The following is a 19,720-nucleotide window of genomic DNA, read 5'->3' on the forward strand; positions in this document are numbered from 1 at the left end:
CTACGGCATGGATAGCCTGTAGGAGTACCTCCTCTGAATTTGACATCGTAATACGATATGGTGGTTGAGATATTACGCGTTTGGTGATGGTGGTGAAGATGGTGATACTGGCCAAGTAGGTGGTTGGCCAACAGGCAGGGGTTCGAACTTAAACGCCAAAAAAATGCTGCAAATGTTGTCTTAATCACAGGTTCCCGCCTCGACCATCCGTTTGAGCCTTCTGGAACTGGTACAATAACCCTAATACACCCGTGTTGCCATCGCCAGCTTGATTAACGCCACTAGGAGTCTCGTCATCTGTACTGTCAGCATCCTTTTGCCATGAATCGAGATCGGCTCCAAGGTCGACATCATTACTTGCGGTTCTCTGCATATCATGCTCGGCCAATCGTTCTTCTAATCCCTGTTCCTCGTTCTCATCCGGACGTTCCAATGGCACCTGGTTGGCCAGACGATGCCGGGTCGGGGTGGAGCTCTGTCGGGGAGAGTGTCGAAGATGTGGCTGATGGTGGGGATCCAGAAGAAGCGAATTGAGAGGAGAGCCCGGGTGACCCGAGTGGGAAGCGGTCGGACCGAGTCGAGGGGTGCGGTGGTGAGACTGCCGGTGCCGAATTCCATCCCCTCCCATGATGGATGATGCCATTCCTGGGAAGACTGGGGGGGGGACGAAATGCCTTCGGGAGGTTCGCACTGGGTGTCCTCGATTCTGATTGGCACCGTAATTGTCCATGAACCCATAGTACGATGCCATCACCTTGTTATCCTTCGTCGCCAAATAATTGTCACGGAATTCGATGGGATCGATATCTGTCGGGTTGTCCTTGCCCTTGCCCATTTGATAGGATCCCTTCTTGAAGTCGAAGATGGCAAACGAGCACACATGCCCCAGACCATCAACATGGATGGTGGACTCGCGAAAGAAATCCACGATGCGTTCGCTGGATTTGGGGAGGCTGTATAACATGGCGTAGGGAGCGAAAATAATGCTCATCGCTTCCTCCAGGAATAAGATGATTCGGAGTTTGTATAGCGTGGAAAAGTCTTTGCGGACTTCGTCGCTGTGTAGCTTGTCATGCCATGACGGAGGGTAGTAGCGAGTGTGATATATCACATGCGTAAGAGCATACTCCGGATCCAGCACAATATCCTCATCCGGAATGCCACTTCTAGCTGTTCCCCAAATGGTACCAAGAATGCCCATATAAAACAACGCGGTGCGACCGGTTGTGAGCTCGAAGCCGAGGAAAAGCTCGGAGTCGAAGAGCGTGGCCAGGAAGAGTACGGCAAAGAGCGCACCAGACACGAAGGTGATGAAGCGCGACAGCTGCGCCATGCGATCCTTCGGGAATTGATTGAGATACTGGACTGCGTATGGGTACGCCAAGTTCTTGCGACGCTCAAACAAGTGCCCGAGCTCATTGAATTCTCGGAATTTCCACTCTGCAATGGGGCTAAATATGCGTGATCCGAGCTCCGCGGGGTTTCGTTGATATTCCTGCATCTGTTAGAGCCTGATCCAATATCAAGGGTGGTTGCCGTACCGTGAAATTTCGAAAAAAGAATATAACCAGGTTATAAAACACCAAGAATGGGGCCGACACGATGCTCAACACGCCAAAGACCAGAAATCGTGTGTTCAAGGCTTTGATGAGATCACGTCGAGACCGGTCGCTGAGAAACATGGGCTGTATTTGGCCTCGGGGGTCGAATGCAAAGTCTAGAATGGCAAGAGAAATGTTCCATTGGATCGTGCGGGTGAAAATGTGGTATTTGCCCATGAATGGAATGTCAACGGCGAGATCCAGAATGTCTTTGTTGAACAAGGCTATCATATAATTCTCCCGCCGCATGAGTCGGTTGGCGATATCGTGAGCATCCATGCGCTGCTTTGACTGAGTCCGCAGGATATATCTTCTATTGTGAGGGGTCAAGTTGTCGGCCGTGGTGGGATTCGCGTCTCTCAGTCGCATAAGCCTCTCAACCACTAGTTGCCAGGATACGGTCTGAATATCTCGGTCGGGGATATCTAGCAGGTAATGGTAGAAATTATGCATTTCCAACAAGCTAGGGATCCCGATGATGAGCTGTATCAGCTTGTACACCCAGACTGCAGTGAAGAGCCACATGGTCAGGTGTGCTAGGAATGGCATCCTCCGTACGCAGTGCTTAACGTAGACATCATCGAGGGAACGGCTTCCGGCAAGCTTGGAGTAGTCGATGCACATGAATAAGTAGGTTGAGAACCCAAATGCAAACGCCCCGGTACTACACTTCGGTCAGATAAAGGGAAGGCCCAAGGAAAGTCGATCTTACGCTAGGTTTAGGAGTTGTCTCAATATGATCGAGTACATGCCGTGGGAGCAGAAGTAATCATATACACGCTCGAGGAATTGATCCAAATTCACCACCTGACTCCATTTCCACATAGCTTTCTCTCGCGGGTCGGTTATCATCATGCCTTGTGTCCTTTGTGGAGGTTGAGCAGCATGCGACGGTGGATGGTGAAGCCGTTGCTGCGCCTGTGTTGCCCTCCATTGTGACTTCGTCGTCGGATTCGTAGGAGCGGTTACAGGAGGAGGAAGGGTTTGATCGGCAAACTGTTCTCGTTGACCACGTCGACGGCCCCGGGTACCGGTCTCGTGCTCGTTGAAGCCTTCCAAGAGCAGAGACTCCGGAACTTCGTCATCATCATCATCCCGAGAGACGGCCCTGTTCGGTCGGCGACCGAATCCTACGTTGTCTAGCGGTGGTTTATTATCAGCACCGCGGGTCGAAGATCTTCTCGGTGCAGGGGAATCATGATGCCGTAACTCTGGAGAGCTTTCGGCGGAGGTTGTATCCTTTGTGTCTTCATGAAGGAGGGCCTCCAAGTCCTGTGCTTGGAACCGTTCTCCTAGATTTTCCTCATCAATGGCCAAATCGCCATCTTCAACATCTGAGAGCCGGTCCTCTTCTTCCTGACGTCTCATTGTCTCGTACACGGATGCGGAGTGTGACTGGCCGGGGAGCAGGCGGGAGAAGACGTTGTTGGAAGCCATGTCGTTTCCGGCGCGTCATTACGATCGAGGGCGTTTGTAAGTCTGGATGTTTGTTGGATGAGGCCAACCTTTTGAGAGGCTCCAGCCTACACGGGATTGCTTTGTCATGTGGACCAGTTGTTGTGCTTTCTGGCTGAGACTCAGAGCTGAGACTTGACGGAGTGTAATGTGGAGGAGTCAACTGAAGGTGTAGACTGTGGGGGATGATGACCCTGTCACGAGTCATGTTCCCTTGAACTCCTGTTGCCTGGACCCATATTTCTGCGTCAGGCATTTCATTGTCCTCTCATGAACATTGAATAGTACATCATGCACTACTGTGAACACATCAACACATCATACGTGGATATCCACTGTGGGCATTGTCTAAACCTAGGAACCCGCCAGGCACCAAACTAAAGAGCCCATCTAATCCCACATGTTGTTGTGATAAAAATATTTGTTCTAAAGCCTCAAAAGCAAACCGAACGGAACCACAGGATGTCGACACCTCTACCCAGCAATCCCATGGGATCCCCCTTCTTCGATGAATCCGCTTCAACAGACGCGACATTGGCAGAAGGGCCAAGTTTCCCTCGCGGAAGCACAGTGTCTTCAAGAATATCCAACATTCTATCGGTTTCATACGCTGACCAAGCCATCCGCGATGCCCTTCAAACGTTGCAGTCGCGTGGTGCATCCGACTACAACCAAGTTCGCCGGCATTTCTACCATGATGTGCAGAAGGAAACCATTCAATGCAATGCGGAAGTGGTCCAGGATTTTGGGAAAATAGCTGTGGTGAGTGCCCCAACCCGATCTCGTTGGAAACCGAAACTTAGAATACGAGGACCTCCATAAAATCGGCGAACTCGTCGCCGTTCTCCGGGAGCGATGCACGGTTATGCGAAACGACCTAGATGTTTCTCGGTCGGAAATAAATCCAGTCCTCAAGGAGTCGAAAGACCTCCTTGAAAAAAGCTCGGAAGTGGAACAGAAACGGGATCTTTTGGACGCCACCCAGACCCATTTCATGGTCCATGAACTTTCCGACATCTCCGCCAGTATTCCACCAGGTGCACCAGGTGATGAATTTTTCGAGAAGATCGTTCAAGTGAAGCGTATCCGACGCGACTGTCAGGTACTTCTTGGAGCCGAGAACCAATCCCTCGGCCTTCAGATCATGGAGCAGGCTTCCAAACGGCTCAATGGACTTTTCCAATCGCTGTTCAATTGGGTACAAAGGGAGTTTAAGACTCTGGATTTAGAAAACCCACAGATCAGTGCGGCGATTAGGCGGTCATTACGTGCCCTCTCCGAGAGACCCAGCCTTTTCCGAAGCTGCCTTGACGCCTTTTCGGTCTCGCGTGAGGCGGTTCTGTCCGACTCCTTCCATGCCGCCTTAACCGGGTCGGTAGGAGGAGACCAGAAGCAGCCCTCGAAACCGATTGAACTGATCGCACACGAACCCATTCGGTATGCTGGAGATATGCTCGCTTGGATCCATTCGGCGACGGTTTCGGAGCGAGAGGCCCTGGAAGCCCTGTTCATTGGGGAAGGCAGGGAAATTGCGAAAGGCCTTGAGGCCGGGCGGGATGACGACCCATGGTCGGTTGACGAAGAAGGCGTCGTTTTTGATCCCCGAACCGCATTAGCCGAGCTCGTGGACCGGAATTTAAGTTCGGTTGCCAGGCTATTGCGACAGCGGGCCGAACAAGTCATTCATAGTCACGACGACCCGGGGGTTGCCTTCAAGATCGCTAACCTGGTCGCATTCTACAGAAGCATATTATCGAAGCTCCTTGGTGGAGAAGGATCGGTTGCGGACACACTACGTGCTATCGAAACTTCCGCGAATCGGCAGTTCAAAGCCGGGGTCCGGGACCACATCGCTGCTTTGGAACACGAGAAACAGGTTATCCCGGATCACTGTGCCCCCCCTGAATTTCTGGCCGATGCTTTGAGACTGATCGGAGAATTAATGATCACTGTGGACACATCCATTGACGCATCTGGCCATGAGGAACAGATTAGCGAGTCGGTCTTGGAGGAGGCTCTGGATCCCTTCCTCGAACATAGCAAAGCCATCTCGAATCATGCGGAGAAGCCGGACCGCCAGGTGTTTGCTTTGAACTGTCTCTTGGCCACAAAATCCGCGCTCCAGCCGTTTAGCTTTACGAAGTCAAGACTCGGCAAAATCAAGCAAAGCCTCGAGGGAATCTCACGCGAGCTTACAGACTACCAATATTCTCGTTTGCTTGAATCCTCCGGCATCATGCCACTCATGGACGCGCTGAATCGCTTCAGCGACGCTGATAGGAGGCTACTATCAGCGTTAGAGCTTCCTATCCTTCAACCGCAGAGCGTCCTCGAGATCGGCCAGCAGCTGGACGACTTTCTACCGTCCGCGTTAATGGATGCCACGGAGATCATTCGGGATCTACGAGACCCCGACCTGGCACGACAGATCACGGAGGAAGCGGCGGAGTTGTTTTGCGAGGATTTTGAGCAGCTGGAACATAAGATATCGACCATTGAGGAGCAGGCTGAATCGGCAGGGAGACCAGGGCTGAGACAAGTATTTCCTCGAACCACTGCTGAGATTCGGGTTCTATTGAGTTGAAAGGTTCGAACCTCCCAATATAATTTCATCCACAACCATTATGCGTCAATAGTCATGAAGCACCAAACTCGACTAGTGATGCTGGAAGTAACGTCGCATGGTTGCCAAACACCCTAAGTCAAGACATCATGACGATTGATTGCGCTTCTCCCACTGCTCTGGAGTAAAGCACTTCGGTGTCCACGCGTGAATGGCCGCAATCTCTTCCTTCAAGGCCGAATTAACCAGCCGATGTCGGGCCAGGGTAGTCTTCTTGGTGAACTGTTCCGATACTATGGTGGCCTCGAACATCTGACCGCATCCGCCTTGAACTTGGGTTAGAACGTACGCTTTCCATACGGTATCTCTGCCGCATACGTACCTGACATGTCCTTAATCTCAACGAGTGATGCGCCCAGAGTTTCCTTCAGCTTTTGCGCCAGGCTTTCTGCGGTTACGCCGGAGTGGTTCGTTGCAGGATCCGCGGCAGAAGACGGATCGCTGGGCATAGAGGCCATTTTCAGAAATGTCGAAACTTTGGATGCTAAATTTGGACAAATCAAAGGCAAAACACCGCTGTTCAAAACATTGGTCTAGATATGGTTGGATAACCAGCAAGTTTTGCTCATCCTTCAATTCCGTTCATGTTGATGATGATGTTATTATGATGCCTGAGGCATAGATTTTGCCAATTCCCAGTGTGCAGATGTCGATTATTCGGCCGCAAAATCATCGTCCATTGCATCATTTCAACGTTTTCTTAGACGCGAACATATTTTACTAACGAAGGTTCCTTACGCTCTAGATAGCAAAGGAATATATAATCATTCGTTTGGCGGATGAACTTATGTTGGGTCGTGTCTACCGCCAGTATTCCACAATGATGTCGTCCCAAACGGCCCCTTTTTCCAAAGCAGTGGTCAGTGCCATGCGCAAATTGTAGGTCAATGTTCAGCGGGATCGTATAAACCATAGGACTAAGAATTTTTAGGTATCCTGAAAGACTTGCAGACAAGAGCTGGGATAACACTGGACGTACGACGGCTTAGGCTACGACTCCTATTTCAAGACATGAAGTTGACGATCCTACGTAGTGCTCCTGGAAGCGCCGTATAACCCTCAAAGACGGCAGCGCAACTCTGCTTTACTGACCGTAGACTTGACGAAAGCCGTCGCCGACGAGGCGATCGAGACGAAACAGTCGATTGTTGTGGCGTATCGTGCGTCCGCCTGCCCTGCTTTTGCACCGCGTCCCCACTAAGAAAGACAGATCCGATAATATTTAAAGGACTGAAAGCGTTGAGTCTTGGCGACAGCCAGCAACAGTCGCTACTGCGCCTGGCCACGGAAGGGATAAGTGTATGCCTCCGTTGCTGTCCGCGATCTTCATCCAGCGACTGACCGCTCTAGGTTTACTGCCCTCACACCGCCGTAGACGCCGCTAGCGGAGGCCTAGGCGACTGGTTGGCAGATATAGTAACCGGCGATGCGATCGAGCAACCGCCACAGGAGCTACTACAAGGCTCTCCCGTCGAAGGACCACCGTCAGTCCCGCCAGGCGAAGAGACGGATCCATTCGTCCTCCCCCAACGGCCATCCTTCATTCTTCAACCCCATCCTTCCGGGCTGAAGTTTATCCAGCGCGATTTAAAGCTGTATGTATACCGGTACCATATTTGAGCATCATCTGACACCCCCGAGCGCGTCGATCCCACACACCCGCTCTGCAATCAAGCCGAACGAGGACCCCTCATCCCCTGGCGCAGGGATGGGTCGAGTCGTCCGCTTTGCCCAGCCACAGCCGCTCGCGCATTTGATCGACCGCATCGCCCGAGGCTTGGGCCAGCCAAAAGGCTTCCCCGTCGCCATCCCCCAGGGAACCGCGATCGAGGACATCTCGATCCGGAGCGTCGGCATCTGCGCGGGCAGTGGCGGATCGTTATTTGCGGGCTTGGACGTGGATTTGCTGTTTACCGGGGAATTGTCGCACCACGAGGCACTGGCCGCCATCGAAAGAGGGCAGTCGGTAGTGACGATGTTCCATTCGAATACGGAACGAGGGTTTCTGCATTCGGTACTGAGTAACCAGCTGTTACAGGCGGTGCGGGAGGAATGGGAGACGATTCGGAGCGGGATAAGAGAGGATGGGCGTCTGGAAGAGGCGTTGAAGGATACATCCGTCGAAGTGGAAGTTAGTGAACGCGATAGGGACCCTTTCGGGCTGGTCATTGCGCAGTCTGCCGGGGGATAATTCCCGCAATGTGAGCTTGGTATCAAAACGTTTCGACGTTCTCTAATTAAGAGGGATACAGAGTCTATGTTATAGATAGCCCACGAGTTGTGCATGCGCGCTTGTGATATGGACAAGATGAAACAGGTAAAACATCATACGCTTGAACGCTGCAGGCCGGACGCCCAACCAATGCCATTATTATTCATGGGGGTAAAACCACCGGCTTCCCGCCAGCAGGACGATACTCTTCGTCGTATGCCCATTTTGTCATACGATCCACGATCCTCGCACACAACGGATCCACCGTCTTCGTCCACACCAGCGCCAACCGGTAAGTTATGACGAAAAAGACGACCACGGAGGCCGCCATATGCAGACTCGATCCACGCTGCAAGTCCATCTGTTCCCCGGTCTGCTCATTGACGGGAGGATTCAGCGCGCTCGGAAGGTAGATCAGCCATGTGAGGACGGTCTTCATGAGCTGGTTGTGGATGAGGTACACGGGCAGGCTGACGCGGCCGAGGAAGTTGAAGAAGCGGTGGGAAAGAATCCGCCGTGCGTTCGGAGAGGAGTAGACGCCCAGAACTATCAAACACGCGCCAATGGAATCCCAGTATTTGCGAATGTCCGCTTCGGCGGGAGTAATGGGAGACATCATGTTGACCATGATTCGGGTCCATGCGGTACGGTCTGGTGCGTCCTGAGGGAAACTGCAGAGGAATAGCCCGAGGACAAGGGAGATTATAGGAAACGGCGCGGGTAAGAGGGCGGCGTCAGCGCCGACTTCGACATGCAGGTCCGCTAAGAGCATGCCAAAGGCGACATTCATGGTCTTTTGAGCTATTCGTAGGTCAGCATGGTTGAAGGCTTTTCATAAGATACTAGAAGCCTAGGACTCACCTGTGCCGGCAATCCATCCATAAAAGTAGACCGCAAGGAACCCGACTCTCCTGGCCTTGGGAGTAACTGGGAGGGTAGCCAGAAGTGTCAAGTACACAATCATGCTCCCTTCGAGTAATACAATCATGGCCCATTGAATCCCATCATATTCATTCCACCCCTCCGTCCAGGTCGAGGCCTCCGCATGGAAGAGGCTGTAAATAGCCGAGGAGATCGATGTGCCCGGGGCGTGATAACCCTGGCGGATCCAGGTCGCATCGATATGTTTCCCCATCTTATAAGCACCAACGTTGGCTAGCCCCCATGAAATCAGGGTGGCAAAGAATGCCGGTAGGATGAGTTGCGCTGGTCGCTTCAAGGCGTTTTTCGATAGACCTGAAAATGCAACGTCCACGCCGGCCGCCTTTGCTTTGACCAGCGGTCCCAGCGTATTCACATAGCCTGTTATCAGGAAGAAGAGAGCCACCGCTGCACGCCCGGCGATGAGGAGTCGAAAGAAGGGGAGTTGCATGAGGGTGGGGGGTTCGTCTGCGGCATTCGACGGGGCGTGGATTTCGGGAGCGAACGCGGTGAGGACATGACCGCTGACAACGATGAATGCCGCAATGCCTCGCAATCCCTGGTCATTGTGAGCGTCACGATCTAATCGACTCAGAACCTTTCCTAATTGCTCACATCTACCCAGTTGGATTCCCTCGAGTTGGAGGCCATTGCGTATGCAAAAACACCTATCTAATACTTCCGCTAGAAAGCACTGAAATATCCGAAGCCGGCTCAAGGAGGAAAATATAGGTAGAAGGTTCCAGATAGAAATGCACACAGGCTTTGAACGCGTTTGTAGAGGCACTTAAAGCATCAAGCCAATATTCCGACGTCGAAAACAGGTCCTAGCGATAGTAGCGAAAATGTACCGGTGTACGCGGTTCGGAGTTTGCTCATATCCCTTCTGGCCTCCTCTCCTCTTCTCTCATCCCCCGCTGACCTCGCAGCAAATGAGTGAAGGGATGTATCGCAACCGGGCTCATGGACTCCGTCGATATGGTAATATTCCAGGGCCGCAAGGTAGTCAGACGATGACGTGTTCGCGGTCGTCGAATTCATGCAAGGAGTATGCTGGGAGTAGGAATTCGGATAGCGGAAGTCGTAAATAACGAGGACTGAGTAGTAGATCGGGGGATTATTATTATAATAAGGGTCGAGGTATCAAGAAACGAACTCAACACCAAAAATCCAAAACAAAAGAGCTGAGGCTGTGACAGCCAAAGTCGAAGAGAAATTCGTTGGCGAGGCTTACATCCTATTAAGAGGTACGTACATCGCCAATTCGCCATTCCCCGGCCCAGCCTGGCTGTTAGCCTGTTACTTATACATAATGAGTGGACACGGAGGATGGAGGCTTGGAGGATTATTGAATACATTTCAGTGGCTGATCCATACGTCCACAAGCGTGTTGCCCCTGGACCCCGCCCGCATGCACAGGACTTTCTGAGATCAGGATCGGCAATCGGACGCGAATCATGCGATCGGCCATTGGCCGGATTAGTTCGGGAAAGTTCAGGAAAATCGGGGAATCCGGAATAAATGCCTGTTCGAAAGTCGAAACGATAGCTGGAACTTGTAGAGTAAGGAGGAGGATAGAAGCGGTTTGTGGAACAGTCACGTGGTCAAGCTGAGGAGTTCAATTGCCTTACATTAGCACGCTCAGGCCATTGTGGTAGTGCCTGAGGCAACTAACCGCACTATACCAGACCTAATTAGCAAGGTTCTCTACCAAGTAGCCTGAGGATCATGTCATTGATTTTTGGCCCAAGTCGAGATCGTTTGTATGAGAGCAATTTAACTACTTCAACTTCGTTTTTCTCCACAACGAGCCGTCGCACAGTAAAATTGATACGTTCAATCGAATCCTCTATCGTTTCTTGACAGCCCAGTGAAATTTAGGCGATGTCAGATCGAACCTCCTCTCGGCGCAGCGTACGACTGGACCCAACGTCTCCCGAGAGCAGAGAATAGCTACGAACTGGTGCTTCGACTGTGGTGGTTGGTTGACGATTCTGACGCAGTCTGGTTTTTTACATATCAGCGTTTTTTGCAAGACACAAGCATCCGAAGTGGAAAAAAATTCAATTTCTAGATGAAGTATACCTTGCTGCACAGTCCAGTGAATTTAAGGGCAAATATAAGAAGTCCTCGTATTGTTATTGAAGAATATGCAAAAGTGAGGTTTCCAAAATCGTGCAAAACACATGTAAATTATCGAACAGTCAGTGTGAACCATTGACAGAATCCTCAGGCTATTTGTTCGAGAACTGCATTGACCGATTAGGTATAGTGTGATTTGTTGCCTCAGGCACGACCACAAATAGCCTGAGCTTGCTGAGGTAAGCCATTTGTTCGAGGAGTGCATGTGACTCTACCGATTAGGTATAGTCCACTCCGGTGCCTTGGCACGACCACAAATGGCCTGAGCTTTGCTGAGGTAAGAGTCAATAGAATAGAAGGAGGTAATCACGTGGTAAGGGCGCAACCTGAATGACCTGAATCATCCAGCAGCAGATCTAAAGAGATCAAGAGAGATATCTGAGGAAGGACTAAGGAAAAAGGTCAATGTGCGACACTATTGGTAAGGGAATATTTCGTACTACCGATGGTGGGGATACGGATATATTATACTTTATTATATCCTGTAGAAACAGAATCCGGGTGACTGACGGCTGCCCAAGTACGTCGAATCCTCCGTACAAACATGAACTGATGTTTGAGGCTTCTCATTGTCCACTGAAATCCAGACCTGTCTCTCTGATCTGCTGTACAGATAATCAGCCCAAGCTTGCTAGGTCCTTACTCCGTGTAAGGTACTAAATTCAACATTGGAGTATCAGGGAGGTCAAGTGAATGGAATTTACCACGTAAATATTAGGGAATTGGAAGTGAAGTTATGTACAATTCACCTCTCCCACTATTCCTCTCTATGCCTCATGACTACTCCGTACACCACCGCAGTCCGCAGTGCAGTATACTAGTGCAGGAACAAGACGTCTTCCAGCTTCTTATTCTCATTCTAATTCCCGGATGATTATATCTTTCTTACCCGTAACTGTCACAAGTCAACAAACACCATAAAGTCATCGAGTCCAAAGTATTATTATGATAAATAATTATGACCAGACCGGGACGGACCCTCACATTTCTGCCCCAGGTCCCCACACAGACATTACCATAGCACCTCCACAGCACCAGCTCACCTCTCACTCGCTGTGTCTGCTCCATCGTCTCACTCCCCGTTCATCTTAGGTCTAGTTCTGTAGTTCTCTAGGTCTCCATCACGACTTCACCTCACCTTAACCCCATCGACAACAGAATTGCGCCCGCAGTTTCTCCGACAACACGAATCTTGACCAGATCCGATTAACCCTTCTGCTGATCCCGCCGCCCGCAGCCTCTTCCCGCCCGCTGCTGCGACTGCTTGCCATGCCGATGTCGTGACGTGCAGTTCTCCGCATATCGACATCACCTCCGCCCTCATCCTATTTCCTTCGCATGGCCGCCTCCCCATCCATTCACCCGTCATGACGAGGGAAGAGAATGCCGACCGCCACGGGTCGACTACGAGCTCGGGTGCCGACAGCTGGCGCTCTTCAGATACCGTCAAGGGCTTCTTCGCCGGCCAGAAGCGTGATCGAGCCACGCCGATGAAGGTCGCTACGGACAAAGAAAGAAAGTATGTACTCTCTTTCCGCTTGTTGCATTGATGCATTCCGGCCTCCGGGAGACCTATGCACGACCGCGACCGAGCCATCAATTGTTTCTTTGTCACTTGTCACTTGTCACACAGCTTGCGTCGAGCTGGTGCGCCCCGTCCATCCAAACCTCGATCGTCCACCACACCGCATCTGTGTCTTGCGCATCGTGGCCGTGCATGTGCCATTGTCGCTAAGCTTTGAACATACGTATTCGATGGTTTAGACATTCACGCTCTCGTCAATCGCGTCCCGGCACGGCCAGCGATGGCTGAATGACCCATCGACTTTGGAAATCTGCAAGAATCATTGTTTCGGTATATCCCGCTGACTCTAAGGCATCGCAGTCACGAAAAAGACCTCGAGATCTCTCCCGGTTCGCAAACTCCTCACCGTTCCTTTTTGCGAAGCCCTGTCCCGTCGAACTATTATCCATGGGAGTCCGGTAGAGCGTCCGATTTCAACAACTACCGCAAAGACCTCGCCGTGCTCGAAAACGGTCCCAGAGTGCCATCCATCTCTCGACAGCCGCCGTCCGCCCCTTCCCCCAACTCGCAGTGGTCCACGAACGCCGGACAATCCGTCATGCCGACCAGTGTCTTCGGAAACAGTTTCTATGATGACTCCAACGAGGATATCGCCCAATTGTCGCCGGGCTTTCGGCCTGGGAGCAAGGATGACGATCCGGGGTACGAAGGTGAAGTGCGCCGGCCGTCGGTAGCCAGTCAGAATACCGCCGGAAGCTCCGGGTCCAAGACGTCGAGCCACAGCCGCAGTTTCCACAAGAAGCTTCACGGTTTCTTCGGCGACGAGTACGCGGAAGCCGTGTCTCGACAGAACTCCCAGACCAGTCTTCCCCCGGGAGCATTGTACTCGTTCGCTGATTCCTCGCAATCGCGTGCGCGCCACCGGAACAATTCGTTCAACCATATGGGGGTCGGCAGCCGACCCGCTTCGCCAAGAAGTCATTCTCGCCCACGAACGCCCCTGCCCTCGAGCGAGGTGACGCCATGGGAGTTCCAGGATATGAAGGAACCGCCTGCTTCAACGGATCGTCGAACTATTAGCTCCAATGATTCGAACCGCACCGCGAGACCCTCCATTTCGACCGGCCACAAATTGCATCTCCCGGGACATCGTCACAGCAGAAGCAAAGAAGACCACAAGGTCTCCGACCCCGATCAAGCCCTCCAACCACGCCCACGAACCTCCCGGGAAGGCTCCGTGCAGAATTTGCGCCGTGCCGACTACCCACTCCCAAACCTCCCCAACACCAACTCATCGTTCAATTCAAAAACGTCGCTCGCACCCCGCGCAGCGAGTCCGACACCGAGCGCACACAGCGGTATCGGAAGAGATGCTCAGTCGCAGCGATCCCCAAGCGTGAACGGCGCGGCGTCGAAACGCTCGATTCTCGATAAATTCCGACGCAAAGGGGGAAACGAGCGAACGGACCGGCAAGGTAGTGAGGCACTGAGAGACCTGCCGTCATCCAGCACCTCACTTCAGCAGTCGTTGAAGGCTGGACGAGGACCCGAATTCGCACAGCCCGGTCCGAAAAGGAAGGGCACGGTCTCTGAATTCCCGACCAACGGACGAGCCATGAGTACCTCCAAGGAAGCGCAGAAGCGCGACCACCACCGGTTACCGTTTGTGGGGTCGAAGAAGGGTCAGGAGATCAAAGAGGCACAGAAGCCCCGGGATCCGAACGTCGCGCGCTCGGACGCTCAGAATGCATCGCTGTGGTTTCTCGACACTGATTTGAGCAACTTAACTGACATCATCAACCCCCACCCGGCACCCATGACCCCTCCTGGGAACGACTCCAATTCCGCGCCGTGGGCTGGGGAGGAGCCGCCTCCTGAGTCGAAAGAAGAAGAACCAAATCATGGAGGTTGGGAAGCGCCGGAGTCTTGGGCAGTGAAGAACCAGGCCGACGAGAATCTCGGACGCTTGAGGGAGTTGGACGATAGTGGGTTCCCGACCAGCGACGATCAGGGGACTTCATATGGTGCTCGTATATTCCGGCACGACTCGACCTTCATGACCGTGTCGTTACCCCTTAATGCCACAGTCAACGACATCATCCAGATGGTAGGGAAGCGAACCGTTCTGCAAGACGAATTGAACAATTACCATATCGTGATGAAAAAACACGATACATCCCGACAGCTCGATCCCCAGGAGCGGCCGCTCGCCATTCAGAAGAGGCTGTTGGAGCAAGCCGGATATACCGACATCGATCGCATCGACGAAGTCGGTCGTGAGGACAACAGCTACTTGTGTCGTTTCATATTCCTTCCAGCGAAAATGACCGGCTACTCCACCTTAGACAAGGACGACCCCGGCTTCAACAAGATGCAGAAATTTAACCATATTGATCTTTCCGGGAAGAATCTCATCACCATCCCCATCACGTTGTACCAAAAAGCTAACGAGATCGTCTCTCTCAACCTTTCCCGCAACCTCTCCCTCGATGTCCCGAAAGATTTCATCCAAGCGTGCGTGAACCTGCGCGATATCAAGTACAGGGGTAACGAGGCATGGAAACTGCCACCGAGTTTGAGCCTAGCCAACCGCTTGACCATGCTCGATCTATCCAACAACCGACTGGAGCAACTGGAACATGCAGAGCTGTACCAACTGGAATCACTGCTTGGTCTGAAATTGGCGAACAACCGGCTAACGCATCTGCCAACGTACTTTGGACAATTCCGGTTCCTTCGAAGTCTCAACCTTTCATGTAATTCACTGACGGAGTTTCCCGACTTTTTGTGCGACCTCAAGAACATGGGAGATCTGGATATCAGCTTCAATTCAATTAGCGCAGTGCCGAAAATCGGACGCCTCACCAAGCTGGAGCGACTCTGGGCCACGAACAATCGTCTTACGAAGTCGTTTCCTGCATCGATCACGAATCTGACCAAACTCAAAGAGGTCGACGTCCGGTTCAATGCCATGGAAAGTATTGACGTCCTGTCCCAGCTTCCACAGCTCGAGTATCTCCTCACCGGCCACAATCGCATTTCCGCCTTCGAAGGAACGTTCGCAAGGATCCGGGTGTTGGAAATGGACCACAATCCAGTCACTCGGTTCGGCTTCTCTGCCAGCATCCCCTCCCTAAGCATTCTCAACCTCGCTTCTGCCAAACTGGCTCAGCTCCCGGATGATCTGTTCCAGAAGGCTCCTTCATTAACCCGCCTTAACCTCGACAAGAACCATTTCGTGTCACTATCACCTCACATCGGCCGGCTCGCGCATCTGGAACATTTCACGATTGCCCGCAACCTCCTGAGCAGCTTGCCAAAGGAGATTGGCCGCCTGGGGGAGCTCAAACATTTGGATATCCGTGCCAACAATCTCACGTCTCTACCCCCCGAACTATGGTACGCCCGGAAACTGGAAACCCTGAACGTCTCCGCCAACGTGCTTGACACCTTCCCGAAACCGGGTGCACCTCTCCCGAATCTTCCACACGACCCAAGTGACATGCCGACTCCTGGGTCCGGCTCGACACAAAATTTCGACGAGCTTGGTAGACTCGAAGATTTTCAATCCCGGAGACCGAGCCAGGCCTCTGGGTATCTGAGTGTTGGTAGCTCATCGGGAGGCAGTGTCCATCGAAAGGGATCAATGAGCTCCAGCTTCACCCAGAACGGCCGCAAAGGATCGGCCATGTCCCGCGCCACGACCGAAGGGACCATCACGCCCGTCTCTCGGAAAGATTCAAGTCTCTCAGGCCGGCTAGTAAATACATTCGCAAGTTCCTTGAAGCATTTGTTCCTTGCAGACAATCGACTCCCCGACGATATTTTCGACGAACTCGCCCTACTGCCAGATCTACGCATTCTCAATCTATCTTATAATCTACTTTACGATATTCCACCCCGAACCTTGCGTCGATGGCCGCATCTCACCGAGCTGTACTTGTCAGGGAACGATTTAACGACCTTGCCCGCTGAAGATTTGGACGAGGTGGTCTCTCTCCGAGTCCTCCACATTAACGGAAATAAGTTCCAAGTCTTACCGGCGGAGCTCGCCAAGATACAAAAACTTGCCATCATGGACGTTGGCAGCAATCTGCTCAAGTACAACGTCAACAATTGGCCTTACGATTGGAATTGGAACTGGAACCACAACTTGAGATATCTTAATCTGTCCGGGAACAAGAGGCTGGAGATCAAACCGACCGGCTCTTACATGGGGGGGGCTGGACGTGGTGGAAAGGATCTCACCGACTTTACATCGTTGTCCAAGCTGCGTATCCTTGGCTTAATGGACGTTACCCTGATGGTCCCCTCCGTGCCCGATCAAACTGAAGACCGAAGAGTCCGCACCTCTGGTTCGACCGTTGGTAGCATGGCATATGGTATGGCCGACAGCCTGGGTAGGAATGAGCATCTCTCGATTTTGGATCTAATCATTCCCCGGTTCCGAAACCACGATGACGAGACGCTGGTCGGTATGTTTGATGGCCAGCCCATCTCCACCGGAGGTTCGAAGGTCGCCAAGTACCTGCACGAAAGCTTCAAGGACCGCTTCACGGATGAGTTGGAGAAATTGCGCGGGCCGGAAACCCCAGTCGATGCGCTCCGGCGAACGTACTTGACTCTCAATAAAGACCTCGCCATTGCGGCGAACTCGAAGGATTCCAAGACTCAGATGGTCCATCGAGGCTCCATCGGCATGCCGGAGCTAGGCGAGGACGATTTGGCCTCCGGCAGCGTCGCGACGGTGCTTTTCCTCAAGGATATGGAGCTGTTCGTCTCCAACGTAGGAGATGCCCAAGCCCTTCTGATACAGTCGGAGGGAGGCCATAAGATGATCACGCAACGCCATGACCCTGCCACCGTCACTGAACGTCTTCGAATCCGAGACGCGGGAGGATTCGTGTCACGACAAGGGAAGCTGAACGATGTCCTCGAGGTCTCCCGGGCGTTCGGTTACATTTCCATGACCCCCGCTGTCACTGCCGCTCCGCAGATCAATCACATCACCCTTCGAGAGTCGGATGAGATCATCCTTATCGCTTCACGGGAGCTCTGGGAATACTTGACCCCCGAATTCGCCGTGGATGTCGCTCGCTCCGAACGAAGCGATTTGATGCGCGCGGCGCAGAAGCTTCGGGATCTGGCCATCGCATTTGGTGCCACGAACAAGATCATGGTGATGATGCTAGGTGTCAGCGACCTTCGGCGACGCGAACGAGCGCGGTTCCGCACCCACAGCATGTCCATGGGTCCAATTAGTATGCAGGACGATTTCTTCACCGTGAGACAACGGAAGAGAGGGAAAGAGGGCGTGGCCGATCAAAATATTGCTCGTCTCGATCCCGAGGTTGATGCACCGGTCGGCGAAGTGAGCTTGGTGTTTACGGACATCAAGAACTCGACGTTGCTATGGGAGACGTTCCCGATTGCGATGCGCTCAGCCATTAAAATGCACAATGAGCTGATGAGGAGGCAACTGCGGCTCATCGGTGGCTACGAGGTCAAGACGGAAGGTGATTCATTCATGGTCGCGTTTCCCACCGTCACTTCGGCTCTCCTGTGGTCCTTCACGGTACAGAGCCAGCTGTTAGAAGTCCCATGGCCAGAGGAGATCTTGAACAGCGTCAACGGACAAGAGGTGTTTGACGGCGACGGAAACATCATCTTCAAAGGTCTCTCCGTTCGCATGGGTATCCATTGGGGCGCTCCAGTTTGTGAAGTCGACCCCGTAACGAGGCGTATGGACTACTTTGGCCCTATGGTCAATCGGGCTTCACGTATCTCATCAGTTGCGGACGGCGGACAGATTACCGTCTCGTCCGATTTCATCGCGGAAATCCAACGGCTCTTGGAGACGCACTATGAGTATGACCGGTCCGGGTCAACCGGATCCGATGATACCATGGGCGATGATATCCTGAGCCATACCATCCTACGTGAGCTTCGATCATTAAGCAGCCAAGGCTTCGAAGTCAAAGATCTCGGTGAGCGACGACTCAAGGGTCTTGAAAATCCCGAACGCGTCTATTTGATGTACCCACATGCCCTAGCGAACCGTCTCCTCGTCCAACAACAACGAGCGGAATCCGAGAAATTGCACCGAACTAGCTCGGGACTAATGGCCAACAAGCCACAAGAGACCAAACTTATCATCGACGCGGAAACGGTTTGGAGCCTTTGGAGCGTCAGTTTGCGCCTGGAGATGCTGTGCAGCACGCTCGAGGACCCAGACACGACCCAACTGAAGGCACCGGAAACCGCCATATTGGAACGAATGAGGACCCGTAGCGGGGAGCTCACGGATCGATTCCTGATCAACTTCGTGGAGCATCAAGTTTCACGGATCGAGGTATGTTGGACTTGATATGTTAGTAACTGGGTTATGCAATGCTGATGACCTGACAGACATGCGTCACCACTCTCGCCCTTCGAAACATGGTCCGGCCATTCCAAGGTGGACTCCTTGGGCAAGCGTGTCCGATGGACGAGATTCTTACCGACCTTACCTCGCAGCTTGGGGATCTTCAGCGGATGAAAGCAGAGGTTCAAACGCCCTCCACACCGTCTCCGTAACCGTTCCACGGTCCATTTCCGGAGGCAATTTACCTTGTATGATTAGCACAGATATCCCTATTACTCGCTGGTTGCTGTTGCGAACCGCAGCAGATGTTTCGGCCGGTTCCGTTAGCCCGGTTTGGGCGTTTGTATACAACTCATTGCACGAGGGCGGATTCATTCATCCACGCGAGCAGAATCTTTGCGCTCTGCGTTCGCGCTATCAGGACAAGCAAGCAAGACACACGCAGGCGACTGTCGATGTTCAGTTACGACTTTCATGCTGATGACCGGAGCGGTTGGCAGGCAATATTGCCTGGATGGGCTTTGGGATACACTTTTCATTCATTCTGTCATTATTTTCCTGCGTTCGTGCTCATTCGATGGGACGGGTTAACGCTCTATGACATGCAAGTTGGCGATCATCTGCTCCTTTTCTTATTCATGTAAATCCGGATGGTCTAGCACACCTACTGTCAGGGTGGGTGGTTAGGGATGGGAAACATTTAATAGCGCTCAACGACCGAAAAGGCTAATTCCAGTCACGGATTCATCATAGCATAACCATCGTGGTGGATGCCACCAATCAATATAAATACGATAATTAAGTACTTTAAAGGGTTTCGTGAGCTTTTCGTCGTGCTGAATATCGCCTAGGCGAGTGCAATCGTTCTGGTACGTAA

General features: G+C 52.4%; 6 protein-coding genes across 6 annotated transcripts; 3 read left to right on the forward strand and 3 right to left on the reverse strand.

Annotated features, from left to right (window-relative positions):
* Positions 1–27: 27 nt before the first annotated feature.
* On the reverse strand, positions 28–3,197 carry P152DRAFT_484941 (APG9-domain-containing protein). Its single transcript, XM_033682030.1, has 3 exons — positions 2,314–3,197; positions 1,542–2,265; positions 28–1,495 (listed from the first exon to the last, which is right to left on the reverse strand). The coding sequence occupies exons 1-3, from the start codon at positions 3,036–3,038 to the stop codon at positions 185–187; spliced, it is 2,760 nt and encodes a 919-aa protein (XP_033530630.1). The 5' UTR covers positions 3,039–3,197; the 3' UTR covers positions 28–184.
* Positions 3,198–3,364: 167 nt separating this feature from the next.
* P152DRAFT_442538 (oligomeric complex COG6) lies at positions 3,365–5,941 on the forward strand. Its single transcript, XM_033677748.1, has 2 exons — positions 3,365–3,818; positions 3,868–5,941. The coding sequence occupies exons 1-2, from the start codon at positions 3,519–3,521 to the stop codon at positions 5,638–5,640; spliced, it is 2,073 nt and encodes a 690-aa protein (XP_033530631.1). The 5' UTR covers positions 3,365–3,518; the 3' UTR covers positions 5,641–5,941.
* On the reverse strand, positions 5,767–6,128 carry P152DRAFT_404214 (bola-like protein; the record flags this gene model as incomplete). Its single annotated transcript, XM_033676750.1, has 2 exons — positions 5,767–5,945; positions 6,002–6,128. The coding sequence occupies 2 exons, from the start codon at positions 6,126–6,128 to the stop codon at positions 5,767–5,769; spliced, it is 306 nt and encodes a 101-aa protein (XP_033530632.1).
* Positions 6,129–6,499: 371 nt separating this feature from the next.
* Positions 6,500–7,870, forward strand: P152DRAFT_484944 (NGG1p interacting factor 3; the record flags this gene model as incomplete). The annotated part of the gene is made up of 6 exons (XM_033682031.1): positions 6,500–6,558; positions 6,611–6,654; positions 6,714–6,839; positions 6,890–6,978; positions 7,030–7,274; positions 7,321–7,870. The coding sequence occupies 6 exons, from the start codon at positions 6,500–6,502 to the stop codon at positions 7,868–7,870; spliced, it is 1,113 nt and encodes a 370-aa protein (XP_033530633.1).
* A 92-nt stretch (positions 7,871–7,962) lies between these two features.
* On the reverse strand, positions 7,963–9,656 carry P152DRAFT_172989 (uncharacterized protein). Its single transcript, XM_033674112.1, has 3 exons — positions 9,428–9,656; positions 8,753–9,371; positions 7,963–8,692 (listed from the first exon to the last, which is right to left on the reverse strand). The coding sequence occupies exons 1-3, from the start codon at positions 9,461–9,463 to the stop codon at positions 8,055–8,057; spliced, it is 1,293 nt and encodes a 430-aa protein (XP_033530634.1). The 5' UTR covers positions 9,464–9,656; the 3' UTR covers positions 7,963–8,054.
* A 3,421-nt stretch (positions 9,657–13,077) lies between these two features.
* On the forward strand, positions 13,078–19,055 carry P152DRAFT_404194 (adenylate cyclase protein; the record flags this gene model as incomplete). The annotated part of the gene is made up of 3 exons (XM_033676747.1): positions 13,078–13,837; positions 14,024–18,831; positions 18,888–19,055. 3 exons carry the CDS (start codon positions 13,078–13,080, stop codon positions 19,053–19,055), a joined length of 5,736 nt encoding a protein of 1,911 aa, XP_033530635.1.
* Between the last annotated feature and the right edge of the window lie 665 nt (positions 19,056–19,720).

The sequence above is a fragment of the Eremomyces bilateralis genome (genome assembly GCF_010015585.1).
Source record: "Eremomyces bilateralis CBS 781.70 unplaced genomic scaffold P152scaffold_28, whole genome shotgun sequence".
Classification (NCBI taxonomy): domain Eukaryota; kingdom Fungi; phylum Ascomycota; class Dothideomycetes; order Eremomycetales; family Eremomycetaceae; genus Eremomyces; species Eremomyces bilateralis.